General features: G+C 43.6%; 1 protein-coding gene across 1 annotated transcript in view; it reads right to left on the bottom strand.

Moving 5' to 3' along the window:
* LOC145254525 (chitinase-3-like protein 1) overlaps positions 1–16,589 on the bottom strand; it is a 63,206-nt gene extending 46,617 nt beyond the window's left edge. The window contains exons 1-2 of the mRNA XM_080113052.1: positions 16,515–16,589; positions 12,326–12,401 (exon numbers count right to left, since the gene is read on the bottom strand). Of these exons, the coding sequence (XP_079969178.1) occupies positions 12,326–12,401; positions 16,515–16,589 (151 nt within the window). The remainder of the gene's footprint in view (positions 1–12,325; positions 12,402–16,514) is intronic.
* Positions 16,590–16,817: the final 228 nt, after the last annotated feature.

The following is a 16,817-nucleotide window of genomic DNA, read 5'->3' as shown; positions in this document are numbered from 1 at the left end:
AGATGTAAAAGATCTTTTTACTCCAATAGTTTCTTCCCCAGAACCGCTAGACCCTGGAATTCCATTCCAGGTCCCTGCTTCCCCAACAGTACTGACGTGCAGAAGTTCAAGTGTAACGTGAACCGATACCTTGCTGCCCAAATCCCTACATAGTACCCCAGTAGTTGTTGTCCCTGACAGTAGCCCCCTACACCAAAGTGGCAATTTGCCTTGTTTGGGGTGAAAATGTAATAAAAAAAAAATATAGGGAGTTACAGTTATTAACAAGTCATCGCTGTTTGATTTTGAGAGATATGAGGTAGGAATCGCTGAGTTGTAGAATGGCCTCTTTTCTACCTCTGCAACAATTTGGAAGCTTCAAGATTACTCTGAGTTTGTGCATTCATGTTGAGCCGAATTATTCCTCTGATAAAATGTATTTTCTTTTTCTATTAAAAGATTACTCAAATTTACTAAATTTTATCACCGTACTAGCAGGGTTTATCCGACTTTGCTCAGGGTAATATTGTACCTATTTACAATGCCTCCCCACGGGACAGAGTTAGACACCAGTGTCGGTTTTTAATGTGGAGAAAAGGTACAAAAATAAAAATTGTCTCAGTCGCAAAGGACCGCTCCTCCACCGAAAGAGAACAAGAAATGGAAGTGCAGCATCTGAAGAACATATACTACACTTTGATCTTGGCCAATTGTAACATAATGTTTATCCCTCTTTCTTTCTTCTCTCGCCCGCTTCGCCCTCGCTTTCCTAACCTCTGTTTTCTCCGCCCAGCCCATTCCTCTCTTTGAACGTACTACACACATAACTCTAGATAGGAAAGGAACTTAGTGAAATAAATGAGAGTTACTTCCCTTTACATGATAATATTAAACGATGCGTGTACATCCTGATATCATTACATAATGTAAATTGCAATTTGGCTAACAGATAATGTATCTTCTTTTTCACTTTTACATATTATGTATCCAAGGTTCTGCCGATTTAAAAATATCGAATTTGTGCTTGTTTGTTATGGATTTTTCAAGTTTTACTTTAATATAAAAACATGAATTTGCCATTTATATAATAGATTATGTAAGATTGCCTTTTTCGGATTAATGTCAATCATGCTCGCATCTACGATTGATTGTGTTCTGATCATAATCACAGCGTGGAACGAGTTCAGAACATCTGTCTTCATTAACGAAAAAAAAAGCATAAGTAATTTGCCAAAAAAAAAAAAAAAAATTGCATCCCTCAAGATAAGACGACGGCAAAGTTCATCACTGGCGCATCAAAGCTTAGGGGTCGACGACATCATTACAGATGATGTCGTGAAGTAAGCACCAAACGAGCGTCCTTATAACTGCTGCCATATGCCAGGATAGTCATCACAGCAAAAGCAAAAGCAACTCTAGGATATTGATTAATATGATAGATGGATTGTCAGTTGAATCATAAAGAATATTATGAAATAATGATGAATGAAATGAACACAATTTTATTACTTATAAGGACGTTTGATGAAAAGGATTTGTTGCATTTTGTGTTCCAAAACACAATCAACAATAAAGAGCAAGTTTACATATTTTAAGTCCGCAGAATTTATTAAACGAAAAAGAAAAGAATTTGCAAGTTTTTAAAGTAAATCCGTGTAAGTCATTGTTGAAAGTGTAGACGTGCCGTAAGATTGGACGGCGAAAACGTCTTTACACATGCATCTGCTTCGACCGCTTAGCAAAAAAGAGAAAGAAAAGAAAGGAAAGAGAAAGGAAGTCAAGTGTCATAGCGGAAGCTCTTCGCGCCACACTTAATCGTCAATCACCGATGACAATTGTTTGTTTTTCTTTTTTCAAATTATGTTCGTGTGTTCACTTCAGTTAGCAGTGTTTGTTAAAACATGCATTTCTACATATTTGTCGATATTTAATTTGAGTTGAAGCATGTCGTAGATTGTTAGGAAGCAATTTCGTTGAAATAAGTCTCCTCTGCGACATCAGTAAGTTGCTGGAATCTGTGTTAAATAGAGAAGTAGTCAACCATCTCAGCAAAAATAACCGTCTTAGTGACACACAATATGGTTTCCGTTCTGCTAGATCTACAGTAGATGTGCTTACAGTTATATCTCATAGGATTAGCGAATCTCTCGACGGAGGCAACCTTTCTAAGGCAATTGCTCTTGACATATTAAAGGCCTTTGATAGGGTATGGCATAAAGGTTTACTTCGCAAGATCTCCAGTTATGGTATAGATGGAAATGTCTTCTCAGTTATTAAATTATTTCTCTCTGATAGGTTCATAAGAGTAGTGGTTGATGGGCAAAAATCAGAAGCTCATAGTATTAATGCTGGAGTCCCTCAGGGATCCATCCTGGGCCCAACTCTTTTCCTGATCTATATTAATTATCTTCCAAATCACATCCTTACATAATTCGTAGACATTTATACTGATGACACTACCATCTACGGTAGCACATCTAAGACAGTAAACGACCAAGTTCTCTCCGATTTTCTCTCCTCTGATCTTGAGTACATAGTACAATGGAGGAAAGGAGTGGCTGGTTACTTTTAATGCATCCAAAACAAAGCTTTTATCTTTACATCATCATCGTTTTGATCCCCATCTGACATCAATTGAAATGAATAGCTCTCGTCTTGGGGAGACCTCAAGCTTTGACAAGCTTTTGGGCTTGACCTTTACTCCTGATCTTAAATGGAACACGTACATCAAATCTGTGGCCAAGGCCGCTGGAAAAAATGGTTGGATCCTTCTATCTCACTGCTGATGCAATTCTCTATCTATATATATTTTTTTTCCTTTCTTGGCCTTCGGGACAAGATCAAAGTGTAGTATCTGTTCCGACAGATGCCGCACTTAAGATAATTTGTACCAGTCAATGGAGGGGAAACCCTCTATACTGGGACAATTATTATTTTTGGTAACCAGAGTGACCCCTTTTAGGGGAGCTGGTTGTTACCTCACATTAAAAACGGCCTTGTGCCTAATTTGCTCAGTGGGGGAGCAAATAAACACCATCTGTTCCGGCAGATACTGCACTTGAGATAATTTGTACCAGTCAATGGAGGGGAAACCCTCTATACTGGGACAATTATTATTTTTGGTAACCAGAGTGACCCCTTTTAGGGGAGCTGGTTTTTACCTCACATTAAAAACGGCCTTGTGCCTAATTTGCTCAGTGGGGGAGCAAATAAATACCATCTGTTCCGGCAGATACATGTACGCGGATCACAGTCCCCCCGCCCTCTGTGGCACGGGGGACAAGATCAAATTCTCGGCCCTCGTGACAAGATCAAAGTGTAGTATCTGTTCTCTGATACATACACAGCGATAGGCAGTCGTGTTCTGGCGACACATTCTCGTGCCCGGAGAGCTTGTTGGGTAGCGTTCTGTCCGCACCCCCACTTTGTCTGTCTTTCTCTGCTCTCCCCCCTCCCCCACGGGGGGGGATCCGAGCTGATAATTTACGACCTTCCCGCGAGGGAGGGTCGGAAACACTTTCTCTCTTCCCTCCACTAACCTCCCACTCCCTCTCTCAGTTCTATCTCCCCTCTTGCCGCCTTTGGCGCCACTTCTTTTTGGCGCCAAAGTCGGCTCCCAATTTGGACGCCGACTCCACGTCACTCATTTTGGTGAATTATACAGAAGAGAGAGAGCTTTTTTCAAAAATGGACACCCCCAGCCCGGGGACCACCAATACAGATACCCCCAGCCAGGAGGCTACCACAAGAAAAACTGCTCCCCAAGAGGACGGCTCCCCAACAGGGGAAGCAAAAAGCAACGGGGCATACCGCCCGGACACGAAACCGAAGGACGCCCCCCAGAAGGGAGAAAACTCACCAGCAGCTCCCCAAGAGGACGACTCCCCACAAAGGGGAGAAAAAACAATGTTGGACAGGGCATCCCGCTCTGACAACAAAAATCAAGAGGCAGTAGCCCCAAAGGACGATAAGAGAGACAGTGCTCCCCAGGAGGGCTACTGCCCCAAAAGGGGAGCAAATCAAGAAAACGAGGGGGCATACAGCCTAAACCTCCCCAAAACAAAAGGGGCAAAAGCTCCCAAGGACAATGCTCCCCAGGAGGCCGACTCCCCAAAAAGGGAAGTATTTCCTGGAAGAAGTATAGAGCAGGGAGAGTCGGTCCCAAAGGAAAGCGGAAAGGGAAATGCCCCTCAAAATAGCAACCCTTCCGCCAAGGAACAGCAAAAACAGTCCAACCTCACCAAAGATCCAACACCAACAAGAGGGTTGGCATGGGGGAAGACTGTAGAGAAGCAACTGTCCCCTCAAGAGTATAAAGACTTGTACTTGACCAAGTACAGACAATACATAGAGGGGGCAGAAATTAAACCAGTGCCAGGCGCTTGGGAGGCAATCGAAGACAGAGTGCTCTCCCTCATCATCTCGGATATGCCGGAAAACCGCCTCCTAGGGATGAAAAAGGAAGACATGGCAGGGCTCCTACATAAGCTAAATATCCCGGTATTATACCTGTACCAGAGGAGCTACGCCATGTGGGACATCCTCCTACCCACCAAGGAAGATGCAGAGAGACTCTCCCTCCAAGAAATAAAGCATGGGAGAGTCAAACTAACACCTGAATACCAGGGCAAGAGAAGGACTCGGGTGCAGGTATTTAATGTGCCAACCCAAATACCTGCGGAAGTATTAGGATGCCTCTTCAGCCAGTACGGTGAGGTAGAACAGGTGACCCCAATACGGTCAAAAACTGGGACTCACCTGGGCTGCTACACAATAGCAATGAGGCTGAAGAGGAAAGGTTTTCAGGCAATACCACCGCTGCTGACATACAAAGACGCCAGCATAACGGTAGTGGTGGAGGGCCGTCGTCCACACTGTTGGTTCTGCCAAAAGCAGGGCCACATGGCTAGGAGTTGCCCCCAAAGGGTAACCCCTAATCCAATAACCCAAAAGGCGGTCACATCCACTGAGACAACGCCCGCACCAAAACAGGCGGCAACAACCCCTGCAACTGCAGCACCAACCCCAGCTCCAAGGAAAACTCAAACCACCCAGGAGGCCAAGGGGGAAGAATGGAGCACGGTAGTGAGACAAAAGCGGAAACACTTAATCCCTTCTGCCACCGTCCCACCACCAGCCCAAAAATCGAGGCAGGAGCCTCTGCAAATGCAGAAACAACAACAGCCACCGCAGCCAATGCCGCGGAAACAACTGCAGCAGCAACTACTGCAACAGCAAAATCAGCAAGTGCAGCAGAAGCAGCAGCAGCAACGACACCAGCGAGAGCAGCAACAACAAAAACAGCTGCAGCAGCAAATAGAGGAGCAGACACAACCAACGGTCCCCACACCAATCGAGACGGGGATCAAGCGGAGAAAAGACTGCTCCTCTGAGGATGAATCCGCAAGTGAGAGGGAGAGGAACTCAACCTCACCTCTCCCCGGTTCATTCGAAAGAATGAAAAAGAAAAACAAAAGAAGAAAAGAGGAAGAAAAGGTGGCCCCCACTCCCTGTGAACATACACCACCCCTAACAACAAAATCCACTTCCACCCCCAAACCACACACTGCAACAACACCAGACACCGCACCAACACCAGACACCGCACTAACACCAGACACCGCACCAACACGAGACACCACACCAACACCAGACACCGCACCAACACCAACACCAGACACCGCACCAACACCAAACACTGCACCAACACCAACACCAACACCAGGCACCACACAAACACCCGTCCCCACACCAAGGCAAACTGAGCCACTACCCCAAAAAGAAAATGAAAAGAATGAACCGAGGGAGAGGAGAGACTCCTCTGCCTCTTGCAGACCAAAGGTCCTTGCCCCTGAGGAACTATGTTATGTAGACCCTCTATCTGTGGCCACAGACATTTCCCATCGGCAGAGGAAAAACTTAAAACCTCTGCTCGATTACAAACAGATAGAGGGGAAAGATGTAAATATCCCCTCAAATTTCCCGGACGCCCCACTCCTAATAACCTTTGTCAGAACTCCAGAGGCCTGCAAGACCAACTTGTGGACAAGGCTGCAGGCCGCTGAAGGGGCGTTTCCGGGAATTGAACTGGTTAAAAAAAATGACCCTTCTCTTGATGAACTGTCAAAACAATGCAAGGGAAGGGTCCCAGTGTTGGTCCATCCGTCACTCTATAGGGCCCTTAAATTGACCTACCCTTTGGATGTCGGCGGCATTGTGAGAGAAGGTCAGGACATGAAAAACCTGACCACCTTGAGCATTGCACACAACGTCGGTGTCCTTTCCCCGGCTGACTTCGGAGCTGAGTGTAACACACCTTAAGGTAGGTACCATGGCTTTGAATTTGGCTAGTCTGAATGCGAGGGGCTTGAGATCATCGGGCCGGGCGGCTCGCCTCCGGCACGACCTCTTGTCCCTGGGAGTGGATGTCGCTGCGATTCAGGAGACGCATTTCGTTTCCTCTGTGGACTGTCAGGTGCTGGCCCGAGACTTTGAGGTTTTCTCAGCATATGGCAGCCCGCGGGGGAAGGGAGTTTCCGTGCTGGTTAAACGTACCCTGTCGGCGACGGTCGACGTTGTCCATAGAGATGCAGTGGGTAGGCTGGTTGTGGCCGATGTTGCCGTAAAAGATTCTGTGTTTCGGGTGATTGCGGTTCATGCGCCCAGCACCGCTCGTGAGAGGGTCTCATTCTTCAGTCAGCTTGACGCGTTTGTAGATTGTCGGAAGCGGGTAGTGCTAATGGGGGATTGGAATTCCATCTTAGACCCCGACATAGATAAGGTAGGAGGCGGAGCTAGAGGATCGGAGAGGTGCGAGTCCAGCCTGGCTGATCTGATGGCTAGATGCGGTCTGGTCGACAGGTTTCGGGTCGAGCATCCAGGGCGGGAGATGTGGACGTGGACCAATAGTGTTTCCTCCTATCCAAATACTTATTTGGACAGGATGTTAGTTAGGAGAGGCGAAGTAGACTTCTTATCTTGTCCCACGTTCACTTGGCTAGGCCAGACGGACCATAAATTAGTTATGGCCCGGCTGAAGCTAGGAAATAGGCCTAAGTTAGCGGGGTACTGGAAGTTAAACACCTCCCTTCTGGAGAGACAAGACTTCCAAGATCAGTTAAGAGAATTGATTAAAAAGGCACTAGTGGGGGCGGTTACCGGGAGTAAGTGGTGGTTAGGTCTCAAAGCCAAGATCAGAAGCTTCTCCGTCAAGTATGCCCAGCGCCTCGCACTAGATAAGGCCAAGACGAAGAAGAAGCTAGAGCAGAAACTAGCCCAGGCTACCGGGGAGGGTGATAGGGTTAGTCAGGAACTAGCTAAGCAGGACCTTCTACGCGAGACTAGCGAGCGTTACGAAGGCCAAGTAGTTAGAGCTAGGCTTAGAAAGATAGGCAACGAAGCAGTCAATTCTGATGCAGACGTGCGCCGTGAGGTTTCTAGGCGTGGCTCGGACAAATATATTGCAAAAATCAAACATCCGAATGGACGCACCCTGGAATCGACTCGGGAGATTTGCGAGGGGTTTCGAGAACATTTCGAGGAGCGTTTTACGCAGCAGCCCGATCTTCCGGTCCTTGAGTTTAGCGACTATTTGGCCGACTCTCCCCGCCTCGAGGCGGCTAGAGCGGCTGGTTGCGAGGGCCGGGTGACGGAGCAGGAGGTCTTTACTGCGCTGAAGCAGGTCAGCTGTGACAGATCGCCAGGACTTGATGGTCTGCCATACGAACTGTACTTGAGGCTGTCGCCCATGTTTCTGCCTCTTCTGACGGATATGTTCAACCATTGGTTTGCTCAGGGATCCATCCCAGGGCAGGTGACCAAGGGAGTGATCACATTGCTGAAGAAAGGTGACGGGCATGGAGGGGAAGAGTTAGATGACTACAGGCCCATAACTCTGCTAAACACAGAGTTGAAGATTTTGGCCAAGGTCCTGTCGAATCGGCTGCAGGTTGTTATCGACGAGTTGGTTGAACCAGAACAGAACTACGCTGTGAAGGGGAGATCGATTCAGAACAACTTGCACCTGATCCGCATGATCCTAGAGGGGGGAATAGATGACGACACAGAAGCCGCGCTGATAAACTTAGATCAGTCCAAAGCTTTCGATAGGGTCGACCATCGTTTCCTGGCATCTGTCTTAGAGGCCGCCGGTTTTAAACCGGACTTTTGCAAGTGGATCTCCATAATGTATCGGCAGCCCATGGCTGTCGTGCAAGTGAACGGAAAGCGCTCGAAACCCTTTGTTATCTCTCGGTCGGTTCGTCAGGGTTGTCCGCTGTCGCCCCTGCTTTATGTCCTGGCTTTGGAGCCTCTTCTCCGCAAGCTGAGACATGGGGAGGCAAATTCGGCCCTGCGCGGAATGGCTCTGCCTGGCGGCTCAGCTGCCAAGGTATCCGCGTTCGCCGATGATGTCACGATCTTCGTGTCGGGCTCCAGAGACATTGAGGTCGTGTCGGAGGCACTCACACAGTACGAAAGAATTACAGGGGCCAAGATAAACCGCAACAAGTCGGTAGGACTGCGGTTGGGCGCATGGAGTGGCAACGCAAACCTCCCTGCGCCCTTCAGCTGGACAGATGGCCCGGTCCGGATCCTCGGCGTGTGGTTCGGACCGGGTCTCCAGCTTGACAAGAATTGGTTGGAGGTACGGTCAAAGGTGGAGGCTGCAGTCAGTTCGTGGCTTCCTAGGAAACTTTCCTTAAAGGGTAGAGCTGAGGCGTGCGCCACTTACGTCTTTCCTCTCATCCTTTACCGACTGGCCGTACTTCCCCTGCCTGCACAACACCTAAAAGCTCTCGTCGAACTCTTGTCCTCGCTCCTTTGGGACAGAGGAAGACACTGGGTGAGCAGACAGGTCTGTATTCAACGTCCGTGTGAGGGAGGCTTGGGAATGCCGGACTTGAAGTGTCATCGAGATGCTGAGAGACTGGCCTTCCTGAGCAACTATATGCAGGAGGACCAACCGTGGCACCCCGTGGTTACTGCCGCCTTCCCCGACCTCGTTCTCGACCCTTCCATCGAGAGCCGTCGCAGGCCGCGGGGAGAATCTGCCTACATGAAAGAGTGCCGAGCCGCGCTAAAACGACTACCAAGGTCCAGTGACCTTGTGACTGCTACCCGTAGGGAACTCCACAGGGATCTAGTGAGGGAGGCCGCTGACGACCCGCTATGCGCGCGTTTGGGGTGGCAGCAGAGTGAGATCCGCTCCGCGTGGAGCTGGGCGCCAGGTTCGAGTCATCTGAACAATTCGGAGTTCTCTCTGACCTGGCGATTGGCCCGAAATGCACTTCCACTCAACAACATACAATGCAGTTCTGGGTTTCTGGAGTCGCCCGATTGTCCCCGTTGTGGGACAACGGCTGTGGAAACTACGGATCACGCTTTCTTTGATTGCCGCGAACTCCGCCAGTACTGGTCGTATGTCAGTGGGGTGACGGCTCGCATCGATCCTGAGCATCCTCGCCCAATTACTGTATCCAATGTTGTGGACAACGTGAGGCCGCCGTGGGACCGGGAAAGACAAATGGTCTACGTTACGATTCTGGCCGTGGCGAGAATGGTGATTTGGACGTCGCGTCTGCAAGGTTGCCGGGGGGTGTTGTCTTTTTCTGATCAAGATCTGATCGCGTTCTTTAAACACCAACTACGGGTGAAGATCAGATGTGATAGAAGAAGGCTGCATCGCGCGGCATTTGACAGAAGATGGATACATGTGGCAAGTCTGTGTGTACGAAGAGGAGCCAAATTCGAATACGTGTTCCCCGCCTAGGTGTGGAACGCGCAGTTCTGTAAAGTTAAATTAAACAAGTAGTCTCTCAGCTAGCTGAGTGTGTGTTCCATCCCTCCCCGATTAGGAAGCCTCCAAGATCCCCATCCCCTCTTACCTGCAATTTTTGTTTTTCACCCCTTCCTCTAAATTTTACCCATCTTGGAGAAAAAGAAATACAAACTAACCTCCATCCCTTACCCACAAAATTTTCTTTTCTCCATTCACCCCCATCTAGAGGGCATCCCCACCTAGAGACTGACCCGCAGAAGCGAGGTTCCTTTTACAAACCTAGTGGAACGGGCAGTCTATCAACTAGACGGGGTTGGGAGGGTCCTACTAATCACCTTTTGTTTTTTCTTCCCCCTCCCTCGACACAAATGAATTATTGTTACCATTTTATTGTTATCTTTTTTGTTTTTACACGTCAATAAAAAATGTTTTAAAAATTGGGAGTTACTAGGACGTCCCCCAAGATGAAAGGGTGAATGCGGTATTATGGTGAAAGAAGATACTAGCTGGGAGAAACTTTTGACTTTGTTTAGTTCTGGAGCGACAAGGATGACCAACGACCCCCAAAATCCCCCCTTTTGAGTTGGCCATGTGCCTAAGTTTTTTGTTCACCGTTAATTTTACTGTATTTTTTTAACATGAATAAAAGATTTAATATCTCAAAGTGTAGTATCTGTTCCGGCAGATGCTGCAAGCTATGACTAGCAAAGACCAGATGTGGGGGCAACCCCACATGCCTGACCTTTAACCAGCTCCCATTTCCCACCTCTCGGGAGCTGGTCCCCTTTTCCCTTCCCCCTCCCTTCACTCCTCACATTAAAAATTGGCCTTGTGCCTAATTTGCTCGGTGGGGGAGCAAATAAATACCATCTGTTCCGGCAGATACTGCAAGCTATGACTAGCAAAGACCAGATGTGGGGGCAACCCCACATGCCTGACCTTTAACCAGCTCCCATTTCCCACCTCTCGGGAGCTGGTCCCCTTTTTCCCTTCCCCCTCCCTTCACTCCTCACATTAAAAATTGGCCTTGTGCCTAATTTGCTCGGTGGGGGAGCAAATAAATACCATCTGTTCCGGCAGATACTGCAAGCTATGACTAGCTAGGACTAGCTATGACTAGCAAAGACCAGATGTGGGGGCAACCCCACATGCCTGACCATTAACCAGCTCCCATTTCCCACCTCTCGGGAGCTGGTCCCCTTTTTCCCTTCCCCCCTCCCTTCACTCCTCACATTAAAAATCGGCCTTGTGCCTAATTTGCTCGGTGGGGGAGCAAATAAATACCATCTGTTCCGGCAGATGCTGCACTTAAGATAATTTGTACCAGTCAATGGAGGGGAAACCCTCTATACTGGGACAATTATTATTTTTGGTAACCAGAGTGCCCCCTTTTTGCCTACTTTTAGGGGAGCTGGTTTTTACCTCACATTAAAAACGGCCTTGTGCCTAATTTGCTCAGTGGGGGAGCAAATAAATACCATCTATATAAGAGCCAGCTACGTCCAAAGATGGAATACTGTTGCCATATCTGGGCAGGAGCTGCCAGAAAGGACTTGCCCTGCCTTGATAGAGTTCAAAATAGACTTCGTATCCTCGTAGATGTCCTTTTCTCTTCGCTGCAACCTCTATCTCACAGAATATATGTTGCGAGTTTGTCTCTGCTTTATCGTTATTTTCATGGAAAGTGTTCGACTGAGCTTCAATCTATTGTACCCCCTCGCTAAACTTTCACAAGAAACACTCGTTTAGCTCAAAACACTATCAATAATTTTCCCCCACTCTGTATCAGTGCCTACACCTTAACGTAGATTCCATGAGCAAAGCTTCTTTCTTAGAACTGCGCACCTGTGGAATTGTCTTTCGTTTTCCTGCTTTCCAGCTTACTACAATATGGTTGTCTTCAAGTCCAATGTAAACAAGTTCTTGAGGAGCCGTTCCAGTTGTTAAAATTTTTTTTTACCGAATTTCCATGAATTTCCATTACTAACGATTACTATATTGTCCAATTGACTACTGTACACTCTTAACCCTTATCCCCGAGTGGTCTCTGGGCCTTGATAAGTAGTTACGCCTATGTAAAAAAAATATGTTCCATAAACATAGATTACTTATAAATAAACGTTTTAATGACACTAGGCACAAGCAAGAAGAAAGAGTTTATTACAAATTTAGTAAGAATACTAGTACTTGCTGTGAATGCATTGCATGGAGGAATTAAAGATTGAAGATCAATCGAGCGTTTTTCATCGAAAATACGATAGAAGAGAGACTAGGAATGCCTTTTTCTGTGATATAGGTATTCTGAGAAGTGCAGAGATATTCTCCCACTAGATTCTTAAGTCGAATCTGTACTTTGTCACAACGAGGACAGTGCTCTGAGCGGAACAATCCACAGATGTGGCAGTCATAAAAAGCAATAATACATTTAAACATGTATTTCATAAACGTTATTTATTGAAAAGCAGCCGTTAGTTTAAAACAGCTACAAACAAAAAAATGTTAAATGTGAAATCCGATGATTTTTTTTTCGTCATCGCAAGCAAAAACATAGAAAGAAAAGTGACTGACCTTGAACGAATGAGATGAGAAAGACGAGTAGAGTTGGAAATAATCGTCGTACAACCAGTAAGTAACCGACTGATGACTAAAATGAAACAATAAAACAAATTTGTAAGATGACAAATAACATTTACATAACAAAAAAAAAAAAAATAAATATTTCAAAAAATATACTAATCTTGTTAAACTAGCGGGACTCATTCATATAATAATATATTGACGTTGGCATTCTGTAGATGCTCACTGTAAATGGAGACGCTCAGATATTATTTTCGCCTTTTTGTTAAAACTGTAAATGTATTTATCTAAGCTAGCACGAACGCACGGAGAATCCCGGTCGAAAAGTACGATTGAATATGATATTTTAATTCTTGCAAATTTCGTATATATTATTATAGAATTAATGTTCTATCGATTTTTATATATTATGCAGTTGCGATTTCAAATATAAAAACATATATCCATATGACTTGGGTGCATTAGCTTGAATGGAAACCGAAACCAAGACTTATATATATATATATATATATATATATATATATATATATATATATATATATATACATATATATATATATACATATATATACACACACACACATATATATATATATATATATATATATATATATATATATATATATATCTTATTTATAATATTCCGAATTTTATTATGTGTATATAATTGAGAATTCGGTAATCGTTCATAAACCAATAAATTTTAAGTCAATATAAAGTGATTTACTTTGTAGGTTTCAAACTTACCAGTTTTTGTAATCGAGAATTCATATATTATTTTCACAAATAACGGAAAAACCCCTGAAGGAAGAAATGTAGGGAAATCTTTTATTGCATGAGTTTTCTTAAAAAGGACAGGGACTCCATATTGTTCATTAAAAAAGTGTTTTTCCATACGTCTGATGAGAGGCCGTTCTTGTGAATATTTTCAAGCGATATAAACTTTGAAATTGTCCGAATCGTCGCGAAACATTTGTAACAAACAATGAAATATACTGCTTGTTGCTATCAATCCAACTTTTGTTGTCTTGTTTTTGTGAAAATAATATATATATATATATATATATATATATATATATATATATATATATATAATTGGGTTTCTTCAGCCATAATCGAAACCGAAACCAAAACTTATGAAGAATTCTTGATAAAATTATTTTAAAAAAAATAGATGACTTAAGTGCCATCAGCTATAATCGAAACCGAAACTAAAACTTATGAATAATTCTTGGTAAAATTATTTATGACAAGAAATGGAAGTACATAACAATTAGTCGACCTGGATGTCAGCATGGCACAGAAAACAACACACACACCGTATTATCGTATTAATATATAGATAACGTAGAAATTTTGGTGGTTGACCATAACTCATTTCAGAAAAAAAAGCACACTAAGATAAAGAATAATTTTTATTATATACAAAACATAAATTAAAATAAAATATGGCTAAACGACGATCACCGACCTCGCTACACCATTTTGCAATAAATCACTGATTAACTTCCATTTAAAACCGCTCTTCAGAAATAAATTTTCGAATCAGCATTGTTTATCATTGTAATGCAAATTCGCATTCATCGCTTAAAAATATTTCATTTATTTAAAAAAAAAAAAAAAACTTAATCAATCTACGTGATATTTTCCGTGCTCTATTTTTTTTCTTTCCTTCTCGGGTACGTACACCATGAGAAGTTTTTTTTTTTTTTTTTTTTTTGCTTGGGATGAGCGGAGTTAGGTATTTATAGATAAGCACGTACATTTTAAATCCTATAAACATTTTTACTCATTTTTGTCTGTCTGTTGAATCGAATATTTAAACAATATACTATTACACCAGATCTGAGCTCGCCAACGTGTTAAACGGTTGGCGATCACAATAGTTGAGAATGACAGTAAACAAGATTTGGTCGAGGTCAACTTATTGTTCTCGAAGGTTAGCTCAACCCATTGTGGACATTGTAGAAACGGACACAGCTGCACATCGCATTAAAGGAAGGGGAGGAACGAAAGGGGTGTAATAGGAAGGTTTCTGTTGCAAAAGCCAAGTACGCCCAAGGATGGAGTACTGCTGCCACATCTGGGCAGGAGCTGCTAAAAACAGCCTATCCTGCCTTGACAGAGTACAAAATATTCGTGGCTGGGTGGGGGATGCCCTTTTCTCTTCCCTGCAACCTCTCTCACACAGAAGAGACGTTGCGAGCCTGTCTTTGTTTTATCGTTATTTCCATGGTAGGTGCTCGTCTGAGCTCCAATCCCTCGTCCCCCCTCGCCAATCTTTCACGAGAAACACTCGTCTGGCTGAAACTACTGTCAATAATTTTCCCCGCTCTTTATCTGTGCCTAAATCCAAACGTAGATTCCATGAACAAAGCTTCTTTCTTAGAACTTCACGCCAGTGGAACTCTCTGCCGCTTGCCTGCTTCCCACCTGACTACAACTTGGACGTCTTCAAGTCCAACATAAACAAACTCCTGACAAACCGCGCCCTTAAGTAACACACTCTATCAAAACCCCTATTACTAATGATTACTACAATACTATCGCATTGATTACTGTACACGCAATAACCCTTATCCCTGAGTGGTCTTCGGGTCTTGATAAGTGGTGACCCCTATGTAAAAAAACAAAACAAAAAAAAAACACGTATGCTGTGAAATGCCTTGTTAAAATGTGATTAAATATAAAGCATATACATCTTTCTACTCCCGGCCCTACTTCAGCGATTGAAAACTGACGATCCTAGGCGAATAAATCTCTTCTTTTCTATAACTCTTGCCTATTATTGGTCCTACTTTCGGGACGCACACGCTGTAGACTCTGTCGCAAAGGAGACAAAGAATACCGTCCAATAGATTACATAGCATTCATTTCCCTTTGCATGCCTTTTTGCTTAGGAGTTACAGTCAGAACCGTTCGCGGACTGAGGTTTGCAGTGCCTGTCTCCTGTCCTCTTTAGATGACTGCCTCAACTGCTCCCATGGCATACCTTCTATCTCTTTAAATATTAAAAAAAAATCACTGTTAAGAAATACTGCATTTCGTCACTCTTAGGATAGAATAATGTATTATTTTTACATTATTTCTTTTATCACAGCCAATTTGTTTACTTTTTTCCCACGTGTGAAACCATCATCTAATCTATCATAGCTTGTCTGTTGGTATAATTTGCATATTTTTTCCAAGAGTATTTTCATACTAAAATGCTTTCTATTCTGTAATTTAATTAAGTCTACGACTCTCTTTAGTGTCTTAGTAAATTCTTCGTCTTCATTTTGTATTTAGGTATTGCTGAGTCAATGTTTTTTATTTCTTTAAACCTATATATTTGTCAATTACCAATAAACTTGTGTGTTAAATATGCGACGGCTCGACGTGTTGATTGTCGGTAAGACTTTATGCTAACTGTCCAAAAGTTGTATACATTTCCACAAATTAAACGCATTCCACAAACAGGATATGAACAAACTTGTTTGAAGGTGACATAAGGGACGCGGTACCGGAACGAACGGCCCGCAATGTATGTTATGAACGTTTATGTATTTTTCTTTTTGATTTTGACCTCTGAGAAATTAGATCACCCTTTATAAACATGTTTCCTTAAGACTTTTTTAAAAAAATATACTTTAATGACATAAGATAGAGCGTGGTCGCTAGAAAAGCGGGAAATTTGCAGGTCAGCTTAGATAATAAATAAAATGCGTGATTGCTACTTTTTGCATTGGTGCCGTGAGTGTTGTAAAAATCAATCGTTGTTTGACGCTGCAGTGGAGTGCAGGGACGAAATTTTGAGTACCTATAAGTATAATATAACATTTGTCTATGAAAAACTTTGTAAAAATTATTCTTTGTAAAAATAAATCATCCTTTGACAAATTTCCCGCTTTTCTAGCGACCATCCTGTATATGTTAAAATAATTTTTAGTCATAGGATTGAGCGATGTTCAACATTGATTGTCATTGACAGGATTTCATACTAAAATCAGTTTTGAGAGTCAGTCGAGTCATATAAGATAATAAAAGCTGAAAGGTATGCAGTTGTGGTTAGAATTTAAGAGTGAAATTTGTCACGTAGAATACGGAGCAATGGAGCATTTGAATCTGTCCTCTCCCCCCCCCACTTCCGACCCAGCCAGAAAACAATTCTTTAATCAGAGAAAGACTTTAGAATATATACTCGCATCTTGCTAGATTTTAAAATGTTGACGTTTATAGTCTCGTTACTCGTTGTCATTCCATTCTGCATAGCCATTTTACTTATTTATTTGGTACGACAAGCACGTTCTTTTATAATATCATCCACATGCTTTTGATTATAGTTTATTTAAAACAAATATATTCAGATTAAGAATATTGTTACGATGGCAAAAATCTTGAATAATAAATCATATGATATCACACTTGCCAGGTCGTCAGTCCATATCGTTTACCACTATGTCACATACGTATAGCAAGACGTGTGTATCGTCGTCCCCTCATT

Source organism: Euprymna scolopes, chromosome 30, assembly GCF_053919585.1.
Source record: "Euprymna scolopes isolate OS-2025 chromosome 30, ASM5391958v1, whole genome shotgun sequence".
Lineage (NCBI taxonomy): Eukaryota > Metazoa > Mollusca > Cephalopoda > Sepiida > Sepiolidae > Euprymna > Euprymna scolopes.
The sequence above is the reverse complement of the archived record's forward strand: the minus strand, read 5'-3'. Positions and strand labels throughout refer to the sequence as shown.